The sequence below is a fragment of the Suncus etruscus genome, chromosome 11 (genome assembly GCF_024139225.1).
Source record: "Suncus etruscus isolate mSunEtr1 chromosome 11, mSunEtr1.pri.cur, whole genome shotgun sequence".
NCBI classification, from domain to species: Eukaryota; Metazoa; Chordata; class Mammalia; order Eulipotyphla; family Soricidae; genus Suncus; species Suncus etruscus.
This window is the reverse complement of record NC_064858.1, coordinates 13874438-13901028: the sequence shown is the minus strand read 5'-3', so window position 1 is coordinate 13901028 and position 26591 is coordinate 13874438. Positions and strand designations below refer to the sequence as shown.

At 38.7% G+C, this 26591-nt stretch overlaps 1 protein-coding gene across 1 annotated transcript in view; it reads left to right on the top strand.

Annotated features, from left to right (window-relative positions):
- Nucleotides 1-26307, top strand: part of LOC126021991 (uncharacterized protein C2orf78-like) — a 59779-nt gene extending 33472 nt beyond the window's left edge. The window contains exons 2-3 of the mRNA XM_049782876.1: nt 15224-16038; nt 25880-26307. Of these exons, the coding sequence (XP_049638833.1) occupies nt 15224-16038; nt 25880-26307 (1243 nt within the window). The remainder of the gene's footprint in view (nt 1-15223; nt 16039-25879) is intronic.
- The last annotated feature ends 284 nt before the right edge of the window (nt 26308-26591 follow it).

Genomic DNA, 26591 nt, shown 5'->3' with positions numbered 1-26591 from the left:
GAAGGAATTAAAAGACAAAGTAACAAGCCTTACAAGCAGAAACACAGAGTTGGAGAAGCACATTTAAGAACTCGAAGAAAAAATGCAAACAAAAAATGATCAAGAAACCAACAAAGAAATAAAAGGCAAAGCACTGGAAGGAAAATTCCAATATCTAATGAACAAGGACAAAAGAAACAATCTAAGAATTGTGTGTATACCAGAAGGGAGGAAATAGGGAAAGGGGAAGAACAGGTAGTTAGGGATATAATAACAGAGAACTTCCCCACCCTCTGGAAAGAAACTGCAGAGCAAATCCAGGAAGTCAAGAGAGTCCCTAATAAAATAGACCCTAATAAACCAACACCAAGACAAATAATAATCCAAATGGCAAAAAAAAAAAAAAACAAAGAGAAAGAGGAGCTCCTAAAAGCAATAAGGTAGAAAAAAAACCTCAAGTACAAAGGAAAGGACATAAGAATCAAACCAGATCTCCCATTTGAAATAATTCAAGCAAGAAGACAGTAGAAAGACATATTTAAATGACTGAATGAAAGAAATTTCCAACCCAGGGTCCAATACCCAGCAAAACTATCATTCATATGGGAGGGCAAACTAAAAACATTCTTCAAACATAAACGAACTTGAACTATTTGTGCAAACTAAGCCGATCCTAAACGACTTACTCAGAGACGAATTACACAATCCAAACCCCCGATTGTAACAACAACCACTCCACACAATACAACTGCACAACAGTCCTCTCTCTCAATAATTTCCCTAAATGTTAATGGACTAAACTCTCCAATTAAAAGACACATAGTAGAGACTTGGGTTAGGAAAAATAAACCAGACTTCTGCTGTCTGCAAAAAACACACCTACAACTACAGGATAAGCACCAGCTTAGAATAAAAGCATGGAAAGTAATTATACAGGCCAATGGAAAACAAAAAAGAGCAGGGACAGCCTTTCTTGTATCAGACCAAATTGCATTCAATCTCAAGAAAGTGATCAAAGACAAAGAGGGTCACTACCTACTGATCAGGGGAACATTAGATCAAGAAGTACTAACCCTGGTCAATATCTATGCACCTAATGTAGAGCCAGCAAAATATGTGAAGCAACTGCTCGCAAACCTGGAGAAACACATGAAGGGAAATGTGATAATAGTAGGGGACCTCAATACTCCACTATCACGACTGGACAGATCTACCAAACAGAAAAGTAGCAAAGCAATAAGAGACCTAAATGAAAAATTAGAAGATCTAGGGCTAATAGACTTATATAGAGCCCTCCACCTCCAGAAAGCAGAATACACATTCTTCTCAAGCCCACATGGATCCTTCTCCAGAATAGACCACGTCTTAGGATACAAAACCAACCTATATAAGACCACAAATGTAAGGATCACTATAAGTAACCTATCAGATCACTATGCAATAGAGGTCAAAATTGACTTCAAGAAGAAACAACGGAGAGAAACTAATACCTGGAGATTAAACAACATGCTGCTCAACAACAGCTGGATCAAAGAACAACTCAAGGAAGAAATAAAAAGATTCCTTGAGACAAATGATAATGAGGAGACAACTTGTCAAAATTTTTGGGACACAGCAAAAGCAGTAATTAGGGGGAAACTCATAGCAATACAGGCCTAGGTCAAGAAACAGGAAAACAACAAAATCAATAGTTTAAAAGATCATCTCAAAGAATTGGAACAGCAGCAGCAGAGAAATCCAACCACGACCAGAAGGCAAGAAATAATAAAAACCAGAGCAGAAATAAACAACATAGAAACTAAGAAAAAAATACAAAAAATCAATGAGACCAGGAGTTGGTTTTTCGAAAAAATAAACAAGATAGACAAACCACTGGCAAACTCACCAAAAAAAAGAGGGAAAACACCCAAATCAGTAGGATCACAAATGAAAGGGGAGAGATTACAACAGAACCCCAAGAAATACAACATATCATGAGATCATATTATGAACAACTATACTCAATTAGGCTAGAGAACCCAGCAGAAACCGACAGATTCCTAGAAAAATACCATCTTCCAAGACTGGAAAAGGAAGAACTAGAAAGCCTAAATAGACCAATCACCTCAGAGTAAATTGAAGATGTAATTAAGAAACACCAGGCCCAGATGGATTTACAGGTGATTTCTACCAAACATTTCAAGAAGACCTACTACCCCTTTTCCATAGGCTCTTCCAAACCATAGAGAAAACAGGAATCCTCCCCAATTTCTTTTATGAGGCCAATATCACACTCATTCCCAAAGATGGCAAAGACACCACCAAAAAAGAAAACTACAGACCAATCTCACTAATGAACATCGATGCAAAGATACTCAACAAAATCTTAGCAAACCGAATCCAGCACTTCATCAAAAAGATCATACATAATGACCAAGTGGGATTTATACCAGGAATGCAAGGTTGGTTCAACATATGCAAATCAATCAACATTATACATCACATCAACAACAAGAAAGACAAAAACCACATGATCATATCAATCGATGCAGAGAAGGCGTTTGACAAAATCCAACACCCTTTCATGTTTTTGTTTTTTTTTTTTTTGTTTTGTGTGTGTGTGTGTGTGTGTGTGTGTGTGTGTGTGGTTTTTGGGTCACACTCGGCAGTGCTCAAGGGTTATTCCTGGCTCCAGGCTCAGAAATTGCTCCTGGCAGGCACAGGGGACCATATGGGACTCCGGGATTTGAACCGATTATCTCCTGCATGAAAGGCAAACGCCTTACCTCCATGCTATCTCTCCGACCCCCACCCTTTCATGTTAAAGACACTCAGCAAAATAGGGTTAGAAGGAACCTTCCTCAAGATAGTTACAGCTATCTATGAAAAATCGACAGCCAACATTATACTTAATGGCAAGAAACTAGAAGCATTCCCACTAAGATCAGGAACTAGGCAAGGCTGTCCACTCTCTCCACTCTTATTCAATATAACCTTAGAAGTCCTAGCAATAGCAATTCTACAAGAGAAGGGAATCAAAGGAATCTAAATTGGGAAAGAGGAACACAAACTATCTCTATTTGCAGATGATATGGTGATATACATCGAAAACCCTAAAGACTCCACAGTAAAACTCCTAGAAATAATTAACCAATACAGCAAAGTGGCTGGATACAAATTCAATACACAAAAGACAGTAGCGTTTCTATATACAAACAACAAAGTTGAGGAGAGAGAGATTAAAAATACAATACCATTTAAAATAGTATCAAAAAATATCAGGTACCTAGGAATCAACCTTACAAGGGAAGTGAAAGACCTATACCAGGGAAACTTCAAAACACTTCAGAAAAAAATTGAAGAGTGGAAGAATTGAAGAATGGAAGAATATCCCATGCTCATGGATAGGTAGAATTAACATAGTCAAAATGACTATCCTACCCAAACTTCTATATAGATTTAATGCAATCCCTATCCAAATTCAAACACCATTCTTTAAAGAAATATAACAATCAATCATAAAATTCATCTGGAATAACAAAAAAACCAGGATAGCCAAACACATATTGAAAAACAAGAAGCTGGGTGGCATCTCCTTACCTAACTTGAAACTATACTATAAAGCCATAGTAATCAAAACAGCATGGTACTGGAACAGAGACAGGACCTCAGACCAGTGGGTCAGAACAGAATTCCCAGACATAAACCCCCAGATATACAGCCAACTAATATTTGATAAAGAGGTAGGAACTTGAAATGGAACAAAGAAAGCCTATTCAGCAAATGGTGTTGGTACAACTGGAAAACCACATGTACAAAAATGAAAATTGACCCATACCTCACTCCTTATACAAAAGTCCACTTAAAATGTATCAAAGGCCTTGAAATCAGACCCAAATCTATAAAGTTTATTGAGAATAAAATAGGCAGAACACTCGAAGACATATATATCAAAAAGGTCTTTGAGAATGGAGCACCAATGGCAAGAACTTTAGCATCAAACATAAACAAATGGGACTACATCAAACTAAAAAGCTTCTGCATGGCGAAAGAAACCTTACTTAAGGCAAGAAGACAGTTAACAGAATGGGAAAAAATCTTTTCACTCGACATATCAGATAAAGGGCTGATATCTAGGACATACAAAGCACTCAGAAAGCTGAGCCCCCCAAAACCAAATAAAGCCATAAAAAATGGGGAGATGAAATGAATAGACACTTCTCTGAGGAAGACAGAAGGGTGGCCAACAAACACATGAAAACATGCTCACCTTCACTCATCATCAGAGAGATCCAAATCAAGACAATAATGAGATACCACCTTACACCAGTAAGGATGGCTCACATCAAAAATAATGGGAACAATCTCTGTTGGTGGGGATGCGGTATGAAAGAAACCCTCATCCACTGCTGGTGGAAATGCCCCCTAGTCCAACACCTATGGAGAACAGTCTGGAGAGTGCTCAAAGAACTCAGAATTGAGCTGCCATTTGACCCAGCAATTGCTCTCCTAGGTATATACCCCCAAGTCGGAAGGACAGTCATTCCAAAATACGTGTGCACACCACTATTTATTGCAGCACTCAGTATAATAGCCAAGTCTTGGAACCAACCTCGATGTCCAACAACAGATGAATGGATCATTAAGATGTGGTATCTATACACAATGGAATATTACATGGCAGTAGAAATGATACAAACACAGACTTTGCAGCAACGTGGATGGGCCTAGAACATGTATGTTAAACGAAGTAAGTCAGAAGACAAAAGATAAACACAAAATGATAGCACTATTCTGAAGCACCTAGAACATACATCTTATACACAACTAACACTCAACAATCAAATAATAGGGTTTAACAGGGTAGAAACTCTAAACACTGTAATAGTCAACAAATACTCAGAGCAGTGCCCAACATACATGAAAAAGGAACAACGCAAACTCTTGACTGCATTATACCACAGAGAAAACAGCAACACCAGAAACAGCAGCATAGAGAGAACTGGTATGTAATCAGCCTTCTACGACAAAGGCCCACATTAATCCCTTGGAGATTGTATACAATCACAGGTAAAAAATACCATGGGAAATCACTGACTCCAATGGAAACATCCCATAACATTATGTTTTAAGGCCTTATCTTACTATATTTAAAATAACCTCTCAGCTTTTCTGTCCACACACATTCTTGGATACAAAGGGTGGACAAACCAAGATGGCAGCTCGGGATACCACACAAGATACCATACCTAGCTGGCACTACGAGATGGTCTCGAGAAAACTCTTTAACATACACTTTATTTCAAGGTTATACCTTCTTTTAGGAATTGAAGCACGTGGCCAGTCAGACCACCGAAGCAGTAACCGTGACATACAGACTTAAACTACAGACTCTACTCATTGAACACATTCAAGCAAGCTAACAATCCCTTACTATTCTCTCCTCTCTTCTCACTACTTTCTTTTTTATCATTTCTTTTCTACTCCTCTCTCTACTTCTTTTCTTTTCTATTTTCCCTTTCTTTCTAATGTATTTTCTATTTTCTCCCTTCCTACCCCTACCATATACCTTCCCCTTTCCCCCCTTTGTAAATCCAACTACTCCCTCACCCCTCATTCCCATCCAGACTTCCCACTGTATTAAAACTCTTCACCCTCAGTCCTTAATCTATTAGGCATCAAGATTGACCTACTACCCCAATAAGCCAGTACCCAGTACCCAAACGAAGAGACACCCAGTCAAACCCACACTTCGTCTCCTGCAAGAAAAGGCAGCTAACTCCCTTGCGGACCCTTGCTGCGTGGCCCTCCCTACCATCTTCCCCTAATGTAGACTGTTACTTGAAACCGGACTTAGTTCCAAAAGTAGTCCCAATACAAGAAAAACCCAAAAGACAATGGGAAAACATGTACTCCCAACATAAACATAAGACCTGTATTACACCTCCTCTTCACCTGCCTTTCCCCAAATGTAAGGTAGTCTTCTGCATCACTTTGGTCTTTTAAATACTTCGTTAATTCATTTTTTAATTGTCTGTTCTACATATACATATGAGCACATACATTTTAATCCTATTTTTTAAATCTTTTTTGGGTATGTGACCTGTTTCTGTTTTCCTCTCTGTCCACCCCAAATGCACCAACAATATAACGTAGCACCATTTCTCTTTGCAAAGGCACACTAAAAAAAAGGGGAAATCTTACACATAAAAAAAGCTCTTATCTACTAGAGATAGGAACTCATAGTTGTTTACAATACAGGGATAACTCCTACCTTGAAAATATGTCATGTGGAATCAACTTAGACCTCAGGAGATTAGATCCCATACGTCCAGCCTTGAACCCTGGATTCCAGTCACAGAAACGGCACAGTTCTTCACAACAGCTGCAGGAAACAAACCCCATCTGGGACAACCTTATTACTGCTGGAACACCAACGAGTGCCAGCTCTAATATGATATCCTGACAGCGAGGTAAATGAGAACAACATGACCTAAGAACAGGTTATCCTACCTTATCAGCCATCAATAAGTCAAAATCAGAAGACTTGTCACCCGTTGGTAGGTCCAAAAACCAAGATCGTGATTTACAGATGACTGGCTGCTAGAACCATGACCAGACTGTATATATCTTGGGACCAATAAAAAAGCCCTAGTCTAGGGTTTGAACTACGACCTGCACAACAACCATGATCCCCAGTTCCAAAGGTCTGGCAGAGACAACTGTAACGGAATGGGGCTCTGGAAACACAAGGAAAGGCGTTATCCTAGGTGCCATCCCAGGTTTAGTGCCAAGACCAAGACCACCAACCGCAGAAGATGGATTAAAATGACACTGAGGGAACGAAACTTCTAGAACCACAAAGACTGACTTCATCATAAGTCCCATCCCTAGAACTGTGCAGATACTGAGATTGATAGATACAGAGATCTGATTGTATCACCTAGGATGGAACAGAAGTCTTTCAAACAACACAAAAACACCACCGGGAGAGTAAAGGATCCTGAACAGAGGCTATAGATGATCCTGTGACAATATACTCCAAGGGCGGAGAAACCCCATATCTCTTAGGCCAAGTGAATTCCTTTTGGAATGACCCCAATATTTACTGTGCCAGGGCAGGAGGGAAATAAACAAAACACAAAATATTATTTATCTTTTTATATATATTATTTTTTATCTTCATTTATTATCATTATTATTATATTTACCTATTTTTGGTTGATTTCTTTGTTTTGGTGTGGCTATTGAAGCTGTTGCCTCCATTTACACCTTTTTTCTTTTCTTTTCTTTTCTTTTCTTTTCTTTTCTTACATTATTTGCTCTGCCATGTTTTTTATCTCAAGACCATGGCGGTTTGTTGTTGTTGTTGTGTTTGTTGTTGGTGGTGTGGTGCTTAGCGTTATTGTTGGAGTCCTCACTGGATATTTGACACTTCTTTTCGTACTGGTGGAGTCTTTCACCTTTTTCCCCTTCGTCTCTCTGAGGATGAGACCCTCTAGAAGAATTCCGCTTATTTTCTGCGTATTTGACCTTTACCCCAGTTTACTACTCTTCCCTTCTTCAAACAAAACCATGTAACTTGAACTAGCTAATCCTGCCCCCCAGTTAGAGGAGGAAATAAGGGAGGCACCAGAACCAAACAGGTCCAAGACTACTAAGTATTAGGCTAGTTACAGAGGGAACAACATAATCCTGGCAGCCCTAGGAGTGAGGGAAGAGCATATGGGAGGTAGGACAAAAACGGAGGTATAGGGAGGACAAATTGGTGATGGAAATCCCTCCTGATTTTATGTAAATATGTACCTAAAATATTATTGTCAACAATATGTAAGCCACTATGATCAAAATAAAAATTCAATTAAAAAAAAGAATTTTCAAGTGCATTGGTGGTGTTAAAAAAGGACAGAAACTAGGGGGCTTTTTGATATTACAGTAGTTGGAAGATGGGCCTTGAACATTGCCAAGCCAGGATCCACGTGTGGTCCTTTGAACCTTCCAGGAGTAATTTCTCACAGCCAGAAGTAACCCCCAAGTGCCACCTGGTGTGGCCTAAAAATAAAAAATGAGTGACACACCTACCAACTATCCAAGCAAGAGTCAACAAAATGAAATTATAAAATTCAAACTTTCACAAACATATTTTAGAAGGTGACTTTTATTATAGTCAGCTGGAGGCAGGGGTTGGTGGCATAGGATGTACTCTGGAAACATTGGTGGAGGGATATGGTGGGATTGAATTTGAAATATTGGATGTATAAAACCAAGCTATGATTATATTTTTAAATAATGAAATTATTAATTAAAGTAATTAATTTCTATTGAAATTAAAATATTTCTAACTATGTAAATACATAACCTCAAATATAATGTATATCATATGATTTTATTCTATTATGTAAAATACATTTATGAAAACAATGTATAAGTAATTAATAACAGTTTATTTAATTAATAAACATCTGTAAACTCATTAATTTGATTAATAGGAGGATTTTCCTAACAGAAAAGCTCAATAAAAGTAGGACTGTTACATGGGTTTTGTATAATTACAACACCCTACATATCAGCCTGCTTCATTCTGTCTCTCTACCATACCTGGTGGTCTTATTGAGAATTTAACCTCCATTTTGGCTAGCCCCACCTAAAGTGACTACTTATGACATCATTCTCCCACCAAACCAATCACCATCTGGTAGAATCTTGGGGTTCCCATGGATTTGTCTGTAAACAAATTTGGATCATCACCAATGACCAGTGACCAGTAGTCTGTACTGGACATTCAGTCTTCTGCCTCAGTGCTCAGACATCCTTGAAATTTTCTCCTCATCCCTTGAATCTGTAGCTGATATTTTTCTCTTTTCTGACCACGTCAGGTAAGGAAAGAAACATTTTAAGTTGTTTGTTAGGTTTCTTACCCTAAGTTCAGTAGTCAAGTCAAAATAACTTGGAATAATGGAGCAAAGTATTAAACTACAACTTGATATGCCTCATTTCAGTTTGACATTTTCTGACTGTATGCTAATATAATTATTTCTATAATTATTTTTATACTTAATTCTTTCACACAGCATCTATTTCTTGTTTTTATACCATATCTTTACATACAATTTTATATATTGTACATTGGCTAATGTGTTCTCATCTATGTTTATATATTAGAGAGTGTTCATTCTCTGTAGTTCCTTTACTTTCTAATAGTGATTTTTTTCTATAATATCCATGTAAAAACTTAAATCAGAGACAGGAGTATTTCAAATGAAATAGACAATGTAGGTAGAGTAGAAAAGTAGCAATATATACCAGGATATTCAGTCTGTAATAATCTTTCCAGTTTAAAATCTACTTTAAATTACAATCTACTTACAATCTACTTTAAATTCAATGCTGCTCCAAAAAGTAGCCACATATCTTAGATTATTTTAGTTAAAATAAGTGAAAAGAGAAAAATTGGGAGGTCAGAGTGGGTGTAGAGTGCTTAGCTATAAAGAAACAAAGATAAGGAAGATTAAGATAACAACTGTCATTAAGCATTAACTAATATGAACCAAAAAGGAGAGACTATAATTGGGACAATAATCTAAAAATGGAGGGGAGACCAGGAAGGAGTTATGAAGGAAGGAGTAACAGTTTGGAATAGAATGTTGGCTAGAGGCAAAGATTTTAAATTACAACAGAAAGAAATATAGTTACGTTTAATATAGTTTACTATAGTTAAACTGTATGTATGCTACATATAATTTATTTTGCTTTCTGATTAATAGGAAGACAATGTGAATGAGCATAATAACAAAAAAAATCCAGATCTATAGATCCTGAACTGTGCACTCACAGTGGACATGTGACACCTCAAAACACAACACATCTGATGGCAAAGTTAAATAGAAGACACACTCACCATAAACAAAAACATAAGAAGGCCCTACTACCAGCACAAAACACAAACTAGAAAATCCTTAGCCAATGAGATTAGTAACAGCATTGAGAGAGAAATATTTCAAACAGACCCTTACAGCAGTTTTGGTAGTTTCAATAACCTTATTTATAACAAACAATATGAAGCAAATTTGTGTTTGTAAAGGAGAAGATTAGGGTGGTGGTTTGAAAACTGAGGAAAATGTTGGAGAAAAGGTCACATGAGGTGGGATTGGTGTTTGAAATTTTAATGGCTAAGACACCTGTATCATGAAGATATTGGTAAAGCATGCTGACATAAAAAGTTTTAAATTGTGAAAAAACTAACTGAATTACCTTATACTTAAAATATATACTACTTATTTATATGTTTTAATATTAATATATTTTCTACCAATACATTCACATGTATTGCAATATTTTGCTTGTGTATGCTATTGATAAATCTTTTCTATCTTAGGGTCTTGGCAAGGTATGTATTCACAATATTACATTGCATTATTTTGACCAAAATATTTCACTAAAATCAAAGATTAAGTTCTTAATATTGGATGCCTGACACAGAGTTTATGAGTAAATTTGTACTTCTTTTGTTTGATTTGGTTTTGGGACAAAAAAAAATGGTGCCCAGGGCTTACACTTGGCTCTTTGCTCAATCACTTTGCTGCTAGAAATTTAGTCCAGATTTCATTGATATCTTTATACTTCTTCAGTTCTGTGATCCATATTTTAAATTATTTTCTCTATATTTATAGAATTTTAAGGTCCTCATGTAAGCATGTCAGAGAACAATTTATTCAAGTATGCATTACTACTCTTGATTACTGTTGCTGTTATAACTATTTCATTGGTGAATTCATGACTTAATAATATTCACCCCCCAAAAAAAAGTATTTCATAAGAAACAGTAAAGTAATAATTTTTGAGGTAAAATTCAAAAACCAGTCTTGAAAATGATCAAATTGCCAACGTTATTTTGATCAATAGGACTGGGACTGTGAACCCTCAGTACTGTATATGAACTACACAAGCAAAATGAGAAACTGAAGATTGCATTGCTAATAGCTGTATTGCACTCACATGGCCCACAAATACTTCTATTAATATGTTCTCTTTCTCCTGGTTTCTGGCATTGTAATGCTCAAAGCAGAGACCTGGCAAGAAAGAACAAATGCCGAGGTTCTGTAACCCACTAATAAAAACAAACGTGGTGGTCAGAGAAATAGTTGAGGAAATAAGGCACTTAATTGCCTTGCATTCAGGAAAACAGGAAGAAATATCACAAACTAACAAAAAAAAAAAAAACCATGTACAACCAGTGAGGATGGCTCACATCAAAAATACTGAGAACAATCTTTGTTGGCGTGGATGCGGTATGAAGGGAACTCTCATCCACTGCTGGTGGGAATGCCCCCTAGTCCAACATCTATGGAGAACAGTCTGGAGAGTACTCAAAGAACTCAGAATTGAGCTCCCTTTTGACCCAGCAATTGCACTCCTAGGTATATACCCCCAAGTTGGAAGAACATTCATTCCAAAATACGTGTGCACCCCACTATTTATCGCAGCACTCAGTATAATAGCCAAATCTTGGAACCAACCGCGATGTCCAACAACAGATGAATGGATCATTAAGATGTGGTATCTATACACAATGGAATATTACATGGCAGTCAGAAATGATACAATCACAGATTTTGCAGCAACGTGGATGGACTTAGATCATGTTATGTTAAACGAAGTAAGTCAGAAGACAAAAGATAAACACAGAATGGTAGCACTATTCTGAAGCACATAGAACATACATCTCAATCACAACTAATACTTAACAATCAAATAACAGGGTCTAACAGGGTAGAAACTCCAACCACTGTAATAGTCAACATATACCTCGGAACAGTGCCCAAAACACATGAAAAAGGAACAACACAAACTCGCGACTACACATTATACCACAAAGAAAACAGCAACACCAGAACAGCAGCATAGAGAGAACAGGTACGTAATTAACCTTCTACAATAATGGCCCATAATAATCATGTAGAGATCGTATACAGGAACACAGGTAAAGAATACCAAGGCAAACCACTGGCTCCAATGGAAACATCCCATAAAACTACGTATTAATGCCTCTATCTTACTATATTTAAAATAACCTCTCAGCTTTTCTGTCCACAGGCGTTCTTGGATACAAAGGGCGGACAAGCTAAGATGGCAACTCGGGATACCACACGAGATACCATACCCAGTTTGCACTACGAGTTGGCCCTGAGAAAACTCGTTAACATACACTTTATCCCTAGGTTTACCTTCTTTTAGGGTTTCAAGCACGTGACCAGTCAGACCACCGAAGCAGTAACAGCGACGTACAGACCCAAACTACATGCTCTATTCACTGAACACATTCAAGCAAACCAGCATTCCCTTGCTATTTTCTCCTCTCTTCTCACCACTTTCTTGGTTATTTTTTTCTTTTCTATTCTTTTCTTTACTTTCTATCCTTTCTCTTCTCCCTTTCTTTCTAATGTATTTTTCTCTTTTCTCCCTCCCTACCCCTTCCATACACCTTACCCTTTCCCCCCTCTGGAACTATCCCTCCACCCCTCAAACCCATCCAGACCTCCCTCTATATTAAAACACTTCACCCTCAGTCCTTAATCTATTAGGCAACAAGATCGACCTCCTACCCCAACGAACCAGTACCCAGCACCCAAGAGAAGGGACACCCAGTCAAACCCACACCTCGTCCCGGGCAAGAAAAGACAGCCAACTCCCCTGCGGACTCATGCTGCGAGGCCCTCCCTACCAACTCCCCCTAACATGGACTGTTTCTTGAAACCGGACCTAGGTCCAAAAGTATCCCCAATGCAAGAACTCTTCCAAGACCTCCCTGCCGCAAATTTTTACCAACCTGAAGAAGGTCAGGGGGTGTGATAGGAAGATGCCTGGGAACCCACACATCACAAGAAAAACCCAAAAGACAATGGGAAAAACTGTACTTCCAACATAGGCATAATACCTGTAATACACCACTTCGTTATCTGCTCTCCCCCAAATGTAAGGTAGTCTTTTGCACCACTTTGGTCCTTTAAAAACTTCGCTAACTCATTTTCGTTCTTTTTTTTTCTCTTAAATTTATTTATTTATTTATTTATTTTTAAATGTTGGTCCTATATATACATTTGTGAGCACATACGTTTTTATTTTATTTTATTTTTTTTATTATTATTATTATTATTATTATATTTTTTTATCATTTTTGGGTATGTAACCTGTGTCTGTTATCCCCTCTGTCCACCCCCAACCACACCGACAATACAATGTGGCTCCACCTCCCCCTGCAAAGACACACTAAATAATGGGGAAACCTTACATATAAAAAAAAGAGCTCTTATCTACTAGAGATAGGAACTCATAGTTGTTTACAATACAGGGGTATCTCCTACCTTGAAAATATGTCATGTGGAATCACTTAGACCTCAGATGATTAGATGCCATTCATCCAGCCTTGAACCCTGGATCCCAGACATAGAATTGGCACAGCTCTTCACAACAGCTACAGGAAACAAACTCCATCCGGAACAGCCTTAATACTGCGGGGTCAACAACAAGGACCAGCTCTAACATGATATCCTGACAAAGAGGAAAATGTGAACAACTTGACCTTAGAGCAGATTAGCCTACCTCACCAGCTAACGACAAGACAAAACCAGAAGACTCGGCACCCTTTGGTAGGTCCAAAAGCCAAGATCGTGACTTACAGATGACTGGCTACTAGAACCACGACCAGACAGTATACATCTTGGGACCAATAAAAAAGCCCTAGTTTAGGGTTTGAACTATGACTTGCACAATAAGCATGATCCCCAGTCCCAAAGGTCTGACAGAGACAACTGCAACAGAATGGGCCTTCTGGAAGCACAAAGAAAGACGCTAACCTAGGTGCCATCCTAGGTTCAGTGCAAAGACCAAGGTCACCAACCACAGAAGATGGACTAAAACGACACTGAGGTAACAGAACCTCTAGAACCACAAAGACTGACTTCACCATAAGACCTACCTCAGGATCTGTGCAGATACTGAGACCTCTAAACACAGAGCTCTGAGTGTATCACCCTGGACAGAACAGAAGTCTTCCACACACCAAAAAACACCACCAGGAGAATAAATGATCCTGAGCAAAGTCTGGAGCTGATCCCATGACAGTATACTCCAAGGACGGAGAAACCCCATATTTCTTAGGCCATGTGAATTCCTTTTCGAATGACCCCAATATTTACTGTGCCAGGGCAGGAGGGGAAAAAACAAAAATACAAAAAGCACAAAAACTTGGTATTTTATATATATATGTATATATATGTGTGTGTGTATATATATATACACATATATATCTTTTACCTTCATTTATTATTGTTATTATTATTTTTATTTACCTATCTATTTTGGTCGATTTCTCTGTTTGGGTGTGATTATTGAAATCGTCGTCCCCAATTATACTTATTTTTTTCTATTCTTTTCTTTTCCCTCGTTATGTGCTATGCCATGTTTCTTATTTCAAGACCATGGCGTGTTTTTGGTTTGTTTGTTTGTTTTTGTTCTGTTTTTTGTTTGTTTGTTTGTCTGTCTGTTTTGCTTTGTTTTTCGGCTGTTTTTTTTTTTTTTGTGGTGCTTATCGATATAGCTGGAGTCCTCACTGGATAATTGACACTTTTTTTGGTACTGGTGGAGTGTTTCACCTTCTTTCTCTCCTTCATCTCCCAAATCGATGATGAGAGCCTCTAGAAGGATTCCACCCACTTTGGGAGTATTAGACTCTTACCCCAGTTTATTTATCTTCTCCTTCTCAGGCAAAACCACGCAACTTGAACTAGCTAGTCCTGCCTACAGTTAGAGGGGGAGATAAGGGAGGCATCAAGACCAAACAGGTGCAAGACTACTAAGTAGTGGGTTGGATACAGAGGGGACCACATATTCTAGCCGCCTTGGGGGGTGAGGGAAGAGGAAATGGGAGGTAGGACAACAACGGAGGGGTAGGGAGGACAATTTGGGGATGGGAATCCCCCCTGATTTTATGTAAATATGTACCTAAAATATTATTGTCAACAATATGTAAGACACTATGATCAAAATAAAAATTATATTAAAAAAAAAAAACCATGTACAAACAAGGATACCTGGTCTTTGCTAGTTATGCCTCCATGTTGGGAGCACAGTGCCACATACACAAAGTGCCAAAATGTTCCAGCCCTTGAATAACCCAAAACCATTTGACTTTTGGTATCTCAGTGAGTGTTAGTATAAGAAGCTTTATTCTGCCTACAACGTTATGGTAATATTATTACTGTCTCAGTGAAAGATCATCATTCTCATGTTATGTTTTCATCACCTTCTTGTTCCCCACAAAAAATTTCCAAAATCCATATGCATTGGGAACTGCAAATTCTTGGCAGGTTTTGGTTCCTATAGTAAGCAATGCAGCTTCCCTGGCAGGAAGTACCTGCAACTTCTCCACAGTCTCTGCTTCAGCTGTTAGCTCTGCCTGGCTCTTACCATCAGCCTCTGGCACCCCTTTTCAACCACTTATGGGTAGTGCCTATCCTTATCAACAAATTAACACAGGAATGCTGTCTGGAGTGTCTGGCAAGAACCAGACTTTCAATTCAACTGCTTCCTACCCCACTATTATTCAGTGGGATATTACTGGAAGTGCTCAAAAGAAGTCCTCTACCCCTGGAGGCTTCACTATGACTGTCACTGACCAAAACACAGCTGTCTCTTCCATGTCAGTAGCAGCTCAGTACCCTAACATCTCACATACCACCAGCACAGTACCTCTGTACACATACCCGACCTTTTCAGGCAGACTTGTCAAGAGGACACCACCTCAGGGTCCACATCACACTCAGAGCCTAGTGAGTCCCTACCAGGAAGGAAGCCAGGTGCATTATTATAGTCAGGACACCCTGAGAGGTCTCTTGTCTGAAGAACTTGGTCCCTTTGTGCAGTTCTATGACTCCATGTCATATACAGGAGGTAGGGGCTCTGCCCTCCAAACTTACAACTCAACCCCTGAAATGGCCATGGTACTAAAGGAGGTCCAGCCCCCAAATGCCTTAGCGCTGGCCTCCACTGCTGAATTCTACAACTCTGCGTCTGCTCAGTGTAGCATGAAATAATTAACTATGGGGCTGGATGGCGATGGATGGAGGCTTTTGTGCTTAGGCCCCAGCCACGTGGCTTCATTCCCATCCAGCTGGCCGGGTCCCAGGCCCAGGTGATTGGCGTAATCAAGACTCACTCACAGGCAGGCTTCAGGAAGAATCATCTTTATTTAGGCCCTAGCCACCACATGTGTGTGGCCTATCTCATAACCTTTTAAGCCCTAGTTATTCTTGGCCCTGCATCTTGTAATTCAGCCATCTTCCTCCAAGCCCAGCAGCGCAAACAGGCAAAGCGCCAAAAGGGCCAAAAGGCCAAAAGCCAAAAACCCGAATTCCCTTGGTCCAAGCCTTATAAAACATTTCCCAGACCCCTCCCAGGAATGGGAGGGTCTAGCAGGTAAGGTTACACCTACTATCCGGTTCCCAAGACCCCTCCCAGAAAAGGGTGGGTCTAGGGTCTTAAATAGGTACACCCACATTTCCTCCTTTTCTTAATATTTTTATGCACCAACATAATAGAGTGAAAATTAATATACCAGCCCTTTTCAAAAACATATTTTTGCAAAATATACTTTACACCTGTAACCTAAAATTCTATTAATGCTTTTTTACCAAGCACTATTTTGGAACTTTCATGTTCCTATACTTTTAAACTATATTGGGGGAACTTCATGTTCCTATACCTATTCTATACACAAGTACTGCAGCATACATGCATAACATACATTTTAAAAACAGGCTAAGTACATTAAAATACACAGTAAAACATTTTGCAATTGAAAATATTAACTTTGAAAGACAACAAAACACATTTAAATCATAAAGAAAATGACTAAGAAAAGATGCAGGTGGTTAGAAATTAGATGTTTAAATGATCTAAACAGAACTACTTCCCTTTTATTTTTATTTTTTAACCACTAACTAAAACTTATTACATTACCAACTATGAGTAAAATATTACTACCCACTAATTTTTTACACCTAAAACCATAGTTTAGATTAATTTGTTCCACGCTGATCTCACCACGTGGCTTTTGTCAACTTTTAAAGTTCAGATGTTGGTTTGTCCCACGCTGATTTTACCACGTGGCTTTCTTCCGTAGTTTCAGGCTCCGCTGCCGGTTTGTGATCTGGAGCGTGGATTTCAGGTTTTTTGCTTTTCCGGGCAAAGCTGAGCCCAGCCGAGCCGAGCCACTTGGAGCTTTTCGCCGCTTTTTTCATGCTGGAGGGGCTTCACCGCTGCCTTATTTTTCCCTTCGGGCGCACTTTGGAAGCAGCTTATGGATGTTCAGAGTTCCAAGTGATTTAAACTAAAAGTTCAGTCCGAAATTTCCAAAGTCGAAATCCAAATTCAAGCCAAAGGTCATTCTCAGAAAATCAGTCCATTTTCAATAGTTTTTTTTTTTATCCTCCTTTTCCAATTTAGACTTTTAATAAGTCTTTGAAGAGGCCCAGGTTTTTGTTTCTTGTAACAAAGTTTCAGTTGTGGGCCTGGGCCTGGGCTGGAGGTGATGCAAGCTTTCACCTCTCTCCTTCCAGTTGCCCTTCTGCCCCTAGAAGGGGTTGCGGCCATCTTTGAACATGGCTTCACGTGGCCAAACACTTTGGGCTGACTGCATGTGAACAAAGCGAAAATCAAACAGAAGAGCAGAAATCTCACCATTTTAGCTGTTTTCTTGAGTCCAGGATTCAGGTCAAAGTTCGGAGCGCCATTTGTAGTGTTAAATAAATAACGATGGGGCTGGATGGCGGTGGATTTCTCTCCGTGCCATTCCAGTCCACGTGGCTCTGCAACCTTCATGCAGCCGGTGAGTTCCAGGCCCAGGTGAAATCACTCACTCACAGGCAGGCTTCAGGAAGAATCATCTTTATTTAGGCCCTAGCCACCACATGTGTGTGGCCTACTCATAACCTTTCAAGCATACAGCCATTCTAGGCTTGCCCTGCGTCTTATCCTCTTTTAGCCATCTCCCTCAGAGAGCCCAGCAGGGCCAAAAGGCAAAAAGCTCCTTAATCCCTTGGCTTCCAGGTTTATCTACCTATAAGGTAGGACAGGGACCTGAACCCTGGACCCTCAGAACTGTAAGTGAAATATTTCATTGGAAATTTCCTATGCTGACCATCAAATGGTTTCTGTTGTTAGTCATGTGGATTTTACCACCCTTAGTCTTACGCATTGGTGCTCTAGTATACAAATGGATCATTCCATTTTGTTTAAAACTAATTGGTTTTGATCTAAGGACAATCACTGCAGTTGGATGGTTGTGGTCTATATTTCAAATGAAAAGTGTAGTGTCTCTAGCCATCATAGTTTGTGGAATTTCTGTGTTGACTAACGTTATTATTATGAGCATAGTTATTTGCTGTTATTTCTATTTAGGAAATAGAAAGTGTAGAAATGGTGAGGCTAAAACCAGTATAGATAATAAGGAAATTTATCTGACGAAAACTCAGACCAAGGTGCAGGCTGACGAATCCAGCCCCACCATCAACAATATAGAAATTTTTGCTGGAAGAAAAACAACTCAGAATGTTAAGCCTGATTCTAGTGAATTGCTTGACAGTAGTGACTCAGATAATGATCTACCTCCAGTGCTAACTCCACGAAGTATGCCTCCTTCTAGTCATAAAATTGAATCGCAGAGCAGAGCAGATTCAAACGATGAACCACATGCTCGGTCTCAGAGCTCTATTCAGAGTAATTTTGCTAATCAGGCCTTATCCCCTATAGACGGGGTAAATGTTTCTAACTATGTACCCTATTAGATGGAAGAATTAGATCAGTTTAAAAGATCATGTAAAGAAAATGGGCCAAAATCGCCATACAGTGTGGAGTTATTAAGACTTTGGAGTCATAACTCATCTTGGACTTTGTATGATTTTAAAAGAATCGCTGAAATATGCCTGTCGTCTAAACAGCGAACTGAATGGGAAATGTACTATTCAGAAGGCGTAAAAGCTAAATTATATAGTCCAGATGGTATGAAAAAGCAAGTGGCAGGTGTTACTCTATCGTATGAATTATTGATGGCAGAAAATCAATTTGCAAATATTCAGACACAAGCAGCTTTACCTAAGGAAATCTTAAATTTAATCAGGGAGATTGCATTGTCAGCATGGGAAAAAATTGATTCTAACAGCATTGGTAGAGGAAACTTTTTAAAAATTACCCAAGAGCCTTATGAGTCATTTGCAGAGTTTGTAGGTAAGATTAAAGATGCTCTGAAGTTACAGGTGGAAGATGAGGAGATTAGAAACTTCCTAGTAAAATCTTTGGCCTATCATAATGCAAATTCAGCCTGTAGATTAGTATTGAATACATTAAATGAAAAGTCAGATCTGAATGATTACCTTTATGCCTGCCGGAATGTCTATGTGGAACCCCAACCCCCACCCCACTCAGACTCAGTACAAACCTTCCCAGTTACCAAGGGAACAATGCCTTACTCCCCTCGGGGACAGAACACTTTCCGGAAACCAGGTCTTTGCCCAAAATGCAAAAGGGGTCGCCACTGGGCGAAAGATTGCAGATCCAGAAACCTCATTAATAATAACCTAAGTAGAGGTTTCAACACAGTCCCCAGGAGGCAAATCGCCTGCTACCATTGTGGAAAACAGGGACATATCAAAAGAAATTGTCGTCTCCTTATAAATTCAGCTCCCCAAGAACACACATACAAGATGCAGGGAAACGCCCACAGGGCCTCCCCCCAGGCCCTTCCAAATCAGGGGCAAAGTTCACAGACAATAATCCTTCCAAGCCCAGCCCAAGAAAATTCATCACGATAAGGGAATTAATCCACTCTACTTCAGGGAGTGCCGGATTAGACATATTATGCCCAGAGGACATTACAATTTACCCAGGAGCATGCCCTTACATGTTAGAAACTGGCATTGTAGGCCCGCCACCCCCAGATACCATGGGTTTGATTCTTGGCAGAAGTTCCCTCAACATAAGGGTATATCAGTAATCACTGGTGTCATTGACTCAGATTCTATGGGAGAAATCATTGTAGTTATTACTGTACCAGTTACATGGACCTTTAAAAAAGGAGAAGCGATTGCCCAGATAGTAATAGTGCCTTATGTCAAATTTGGGACTTCAGATAAGACTAGAATTGGAGGTTTTGGAAGCACAGATCCGGATGCTGCTCAAAACCCAATCGTGGCTCTGGTTACTAAATGTAAAGATGAACACCCAATGATCAAACTTCACTTGGAAGGCAAACCCTTTGATGGAATGATAGATATGGGTGCTCAGGTTACCGTAATTTCTGATAAAGAATGGCCAGAAAATTGGCCTCTTCAGGAAATCCCGTATTCCCTAGAAGGAATAGGAGGCCTGAGTTCCTGTCTGTGAGTACGAGGACTATACTATTTTACGGCCCAGAAAATCAAAAAGCAATAATCAGACCTCACGTGGGCCCATTTTCACCATCCCTGTGGGGCCGTGACCTACACAAACAGTGGAAAGCAGAATTCCACATCCCATTAGCTCCAGAAGAGCCCGAACCTTCTTTTGATTTAAAAACCAAAAATTTTTAGTGGGGGCCACTGCCGTAAAAACACCAGCACCAATAAAAATAAAATGGAAATCTGATGAACCAATTTGGACAGGTCAGTGGCCCCTTAAAACTGATAAATTAAAGGTGCTGACAGAATTAGTGGAGGAACAGCTAAGTTTAGGACATATTGAACCATCTTTTTCTCAATGGAATTCACCTATATTCACTATAAAAAAGAAATCCGGTAAATGGAGACTTTTGATGGATCTTAGAGCTATAAATTTATCCATGATACCTATGGGCAAATTGCAGACTGGTTTACCATCACCTGTAGTTATTCCAAAGGAATGGCCACTAATTATAATTGATCTGAAAGACTGCTTCTACCATATTCCTATCCACCCAGATGATAAAAAACGTTTTGCATTCTCAGTTCCTTCTCTCAATAATATCCATCCCTGCAGACGTTTCCAATGGACTGTTCTCCCCCAAGGCATGCTGAATTCCCCAACCATGTGTCAGTTTTTTGTAGATAAGGTTTTGAGCCCTGCTCATGAAAAATTTCCTCAAGCCATGATATTTCATTATACAGATGATATCTTGCTCACAATGAACAACGAAACAGATTTACAGGAATTATACTCTTATGTTACTGACTGTTTACAAACATCAGGACTGAAAATAGCTTTAGAAAAAATACAGATAATGCCACCGTATCAATATTTGGGTTTTATTTTGGACCGGACGTCTATACGTCCACAAAAATTTTCTATCTAAAAAGAAAACCTCAGAACTTTTAATGATTTTCAGAGACTTTAAGGTGACGTAAATTGGCTCCGCCCTGCACTAGGAATCCCAAATGCAGAGCTATCTAATCTGTTTAAAACGTTGGAGGGTGATCCTGCTTTAGATAGCCCGAGAAATTTAACAACAGCTGCAAAAAATGAATTGGACATCTTCTTGAGCAGATTACAAAAATCGTTTCTCTCAAGATTCATCCCAGGAGAAAAGGTATTACTGTTAATCTTCCTTTCTATAGAAACCCCCACAGGGGCCTTGATGCAACAGTCAGGACCTTTGGAATGGGTGTATTTACATAACAAACAACCTCGCTCAGTTGTCCCCTACTTACAACTGATTTCAGAGATTATTATCAAGGCAAGACTCAGATCTATATCTTTACTAGGTTTTGATCCAGATATAATAGTTTTGCCAGTACCAAAAAAGGAAATTGAGTCAATATTGCCAATTAATGAATCTCTACAAAGGGCCCTCTCAGATTTCACAGGAGAAATATCCTCCCATTATCCAGCAGGAAAAATTTGGGACTTTTTAAAGAAAACTCAGTTTGTTATTTCTTCAATTGTTCGGGATTCCCCTATCCCCAATACCAAGGTTTTTTACATTGATGGATCCCAAAATGGAAAAGGAGGAATAACTGGAGACAACATTAATATGACCATAGATACCAAATATAAATCTGCACAGAAAGTTGAATTAGCAACGTTAATTTACCTATTAGAAAATGTATCTGGAGCCATGAATATAGTTTCTGATTCTTTGTATGTGGTAAATTCATGTCATGTGATAGCCACTGCATCCCTTAATGCTAATAACCCGATCATACAGGACTTACTTAAACAATTACAGCAGCTTCTTCAAAAACGAACTGAGCCCATCTTCAACACACATATTAGAGCCCACTCAGGTCTTCCAGGACCTATGGCTCAAGGAAATAAAACTGCTGACTTGCTAGCAATGCCTATATTTAAATCACCTGTAGAGGAACATTCAGCCCTACACACAAATGCTCGCCGTTTACATGTGAATTACCAAATTCCATGGAGGCAAGCTAGAGAAATTGTAGAAAACTGCAACGTATGTGCACCGTTAACAAAAAAGACTCACATAGCAGGAGCAAACCCAAGAGGCTTACAGTCTAACGAACTTTGGCAAATGGATATAACTCAAACAGATTTATTTCCAAGGAAACCTTATCTTCATGTTGTGGTGGACACTTATTCTCGGTTTATGTGGGCAATTCCCATGTCTTCTCAAAAATCTAAGGCTGCTTGTAGTTTTCTTTTACAATGTTTCTCTGTGATGGGTATTCCATATTCTATAAAAACTGATAATGGGCCAGCCTATGTTAGCAAAACTTTTGAATTTTTTTGTAAGGAATGGCAGATAAGACATCTCAGAGGAATTCCTTACAATTGTAGGGGACAGGCCATTGTAGAAAGGACTCACAGAACCTTAAAAACTCAATTGCAAAAAAATAGAAAAAGAGGTTTACCACCAACGGATTTGCTATCTTTGACTCTTATCACACTAAAGTACTTTAACTTACCCCAAGGGGAAAGCTACACTGCAGCGGAAAGACATTTTAAAGAAGATATTCAGAGACAAGAAACAACCCATAAACCTATTTGGATCAAGGAGGATGAAAAATGGATAGCTGGCTATCTTCTCCTAAGAGGAAGGGGTTATGCCTATGTTTCTATAAATGATGACCCTCCCAAGAAATTTTGGGTTCCATTACGTCTTGTTAGAAATCGGGCTAGCACAAATGATCAGGTTCAGACTACAAACTCCCCTTCAGAGAAAAAACAGAATACTTCAGACACTAACAGCAGTAATATTACTAAGGTCTCTGGGGCAGGGAACGATTTAGCTGTCACACACCATACAATGAGTGAGACTGATGGTAGTGATAAACCCTTACACTCCGAGATGCAAAAGGAAAGACAGGAACCTGTCTTAACTGGGCTCCAAAATATAGGAAACTCTTGCTACATGAACTCAATATTGCAATGCTTGTATAATATTTCAGACTTAACTCAGTATTTTTATAAAGATCATTATAAAAAGGATATTAACAAGAAAAATCCGATGGGGCATGAAGGTAAATTAGCCGAAGAATTTGGTCGGCTCATCAAAACCATGGGAAATGGATTTCATAGATATATTAACCCTGAAAGCTTCAAAGTAACAATTGGTTTACTTAATGACCAGTTTGCTGGACACAATCAGCAGGATCCTCACGAACTACTGATGTTCCTAATAGAGGGATTACATCAGGACTTGCTTACTGTAAATCTAATGACAGACAAAACTACACATCTCATGGGAAATGAAAATTATGAACAATTTAGTCCAGAACACCAAAAGGCTCATAAATCTATTATTTATGATCTCTTTCAAGGACAATTCAAATCTATACTCCAGTGTCTCACTTGCCACCAAAAGTCTGAGGTTTATGAGACATTTGTTCATTTGTCTTTGGCTGTTACATCTACAGATAAATGTACATTACAGGAATGCCTCTCTGAATTTTTTAAAGAAGAAGAATTAAGAAATGACAACAAAGTTCTGTGCAACAGTTGCAAAAATAGAAGGGATTTTTCAAAGAAAACGTACTTATGGAAACTGCCACCAGTACTTATAATACACTTGAAACGTTTTGCTTTTGATGGCAAACAAATAAAAAAATTGCATACTTATGTAGATTTTCCTTTAGAAGACCTCAATTTAGAGGAATTCACTTCAGAGAATAAAAGCAAGATTAAGAAATACAACTTATCATCGGTGTCAAACCATTATGGTAAAGTTCACTATGGATACTGTACTTCATACTGTAAAATTGCTGCAAAACAACACTGGATCAATTTTGATGACAAGAAGATCAAAAAAGTCCCTAATACATTGGTAAAATCCACAGCAGCATACATCCTGTTTTATACTTCTTAGAGATCTACAATGAACACCAGATAATCATTTTACTTCCTTATCAGTTGCTATTAATGCTCTAGGATTTTTTCCACAGGCATGATCAATGAATATAGATTGAAAATCATGAATCCCCAATGTGTTTCCTTGTAGGATGGATTTATGTCTTAATTTCATTATTGCTCTAGGTCTCAGTTAATCATGAAATTTTACAAATTAATTTAGTCAAGGTTCACCTGAAAGAGAAATTTCTCATCATATTAATGTTGTTTTTCTTTCTAGGTATACTCATTTAACGACTTTCACTCTTTTTATTTTAACATCATTGCTTTATTTCCCTCAATTTAGGTTTTAAGACGCTTACATAATGATAATTTTAGGTGGACTTTCTTCACAGTGCTTCTTGCCTATGATTGATTATCATAAAGTTACTGTTATACAATAACTTTGTATATATACTGATATACACGTATAGTAGAGTTGTCCATGTTTGTATTACGCATGAAATTCTTTTTCAGATCTGCTAGGCAAAAAAAAAATATATTTTTAGTGAATTTGAAATGATTTATCTAAACAATTGCCGGCTATTACATTTTAAGGAGCTTTTAATTGATTCAGCTGAATTCTCTTTTCTTTTGCTCTATTTTGGATCCTTTCCAACAAATATTTTTTAGTATGAGTGAGTGTTATGGCCATATTTTTTGTGAAGTCTGTGTATGTATGTCTTGTTTAGTGTCTGTCTGTTCTGCATATTTTGTATATAGTTTCCTTTTTCCTAACTTTATCTTCCCCAAATTAGTCTTCCTTATCCTTCCTTCTCTCTTCCTAGTCCTTAACATTTTAATTTTCAGGATTTCACATGTGCAACCCATCTCCTTCACCCACAACTACAAGCTTCCTGATCTCAGCGGGAAGAAGAAATCCATGACTGTTGGAGTTTTACACCATATATGCTGCAAACTTGTTGGAAATGAAGCCACCTGGGATTTGTGTCACAATGTAACACCAGAGAAAAGATCCATGGATAAGACCCACAGTCTCTGGATCCCAGTTAAACTGTGCTATCTGAATTTCTGGTTTTCCATCCACATACAAAATGCTATTGTTGACCGTTTCTACAATGGCTACCCCAAGATTGCACCGATCCCAAAGGAAATACAGAAGCCCAACCAACTTATGATGTAATGATGTAACGCTTGGGGATGCCCCAACACATGGATGACTGTACTGGCCTTCCTTCTTCATTCAGCTTGATGTTATCTCCTGTACAAGGCTTCAACCCGCTTTTCCAGACCCATCAAGTGTCTTCTGCCAGTCTTTTTGGAGTTCCAGACCCCTCATATTTACAGATTGGTATTGAACTCTGTAGAAATTACATCTGTTGTTTTTCCTATAACTGTAATCCTTTGAAGTTATGTTTGGTACTACACTTCTTTTGACTATCGTAATTAATGTTTTTCTATTTTAGTTTTTAATATTAGGAATCGATGTTGTATTACATTAAGGTTTTGCTTTCTTGACTTTAGGTTTGTGAGTTATATATTATTGTCTATAATTTCCCAAATGATATTTTTGTCTGTTCTCAGGGTTTTTTGCGTGGGCGCATCATAGGACCAGCTCAGTCCTTCTCAGAGAATGCACCTCAAGCAACTCTGAAGAAACCAACTAGCCCGCCTATTGCTCCACCTGAAACATCTAGACCTGCTCCAGGTCAAGCAACATTCTCTTCTCTCCAGAGGGACCCTCGCATTCAACCTGTGACCAAGGGCCAGTCACCACCCAAGAGTCAAAATCCGTTTTTACTTAAAGATTTTAGTGCCCAACGAATTCCCTGGAGAGAGCCAAATGTACCAGAACCAGTGATATCAACACCTATCACCGATGAGCAAAGGCCTGAGCGTGAGGCAATGAAAAAGAAGGCTCAGTGGGAGAGGTATAATGCTTCCAAGTACACATCGATAGGGAAAGTGCGATTTTTCCCTCAGAGAGAAAGAGACATCAACATATCTCTCTACTATGGATATAAAGGTGTTGACTAGAGCTTTGGTGTCCCTTTAGGGACCAAAGGCTTCTCCATGGACATTTCCCTTTTCATTCCAATATATAGTTTACAAATAAAACTCAATTTGCATTAGCTAAAAAAAAGAAAAAGTTCTGCCCCTTTAAGATTGCCCCTCCCCATTAATGATTAACTGCCATTGGAGGGAATCCAATGAGAAGGTGCAGGTTGCTATGGGTTGTTGGAGTTGAAGCTTGTAAACTGCTGCCTGTTGAACTGCTACTCCTCTTGCTGTTTTCTACAGATTTAAAGGACTTTACCCTT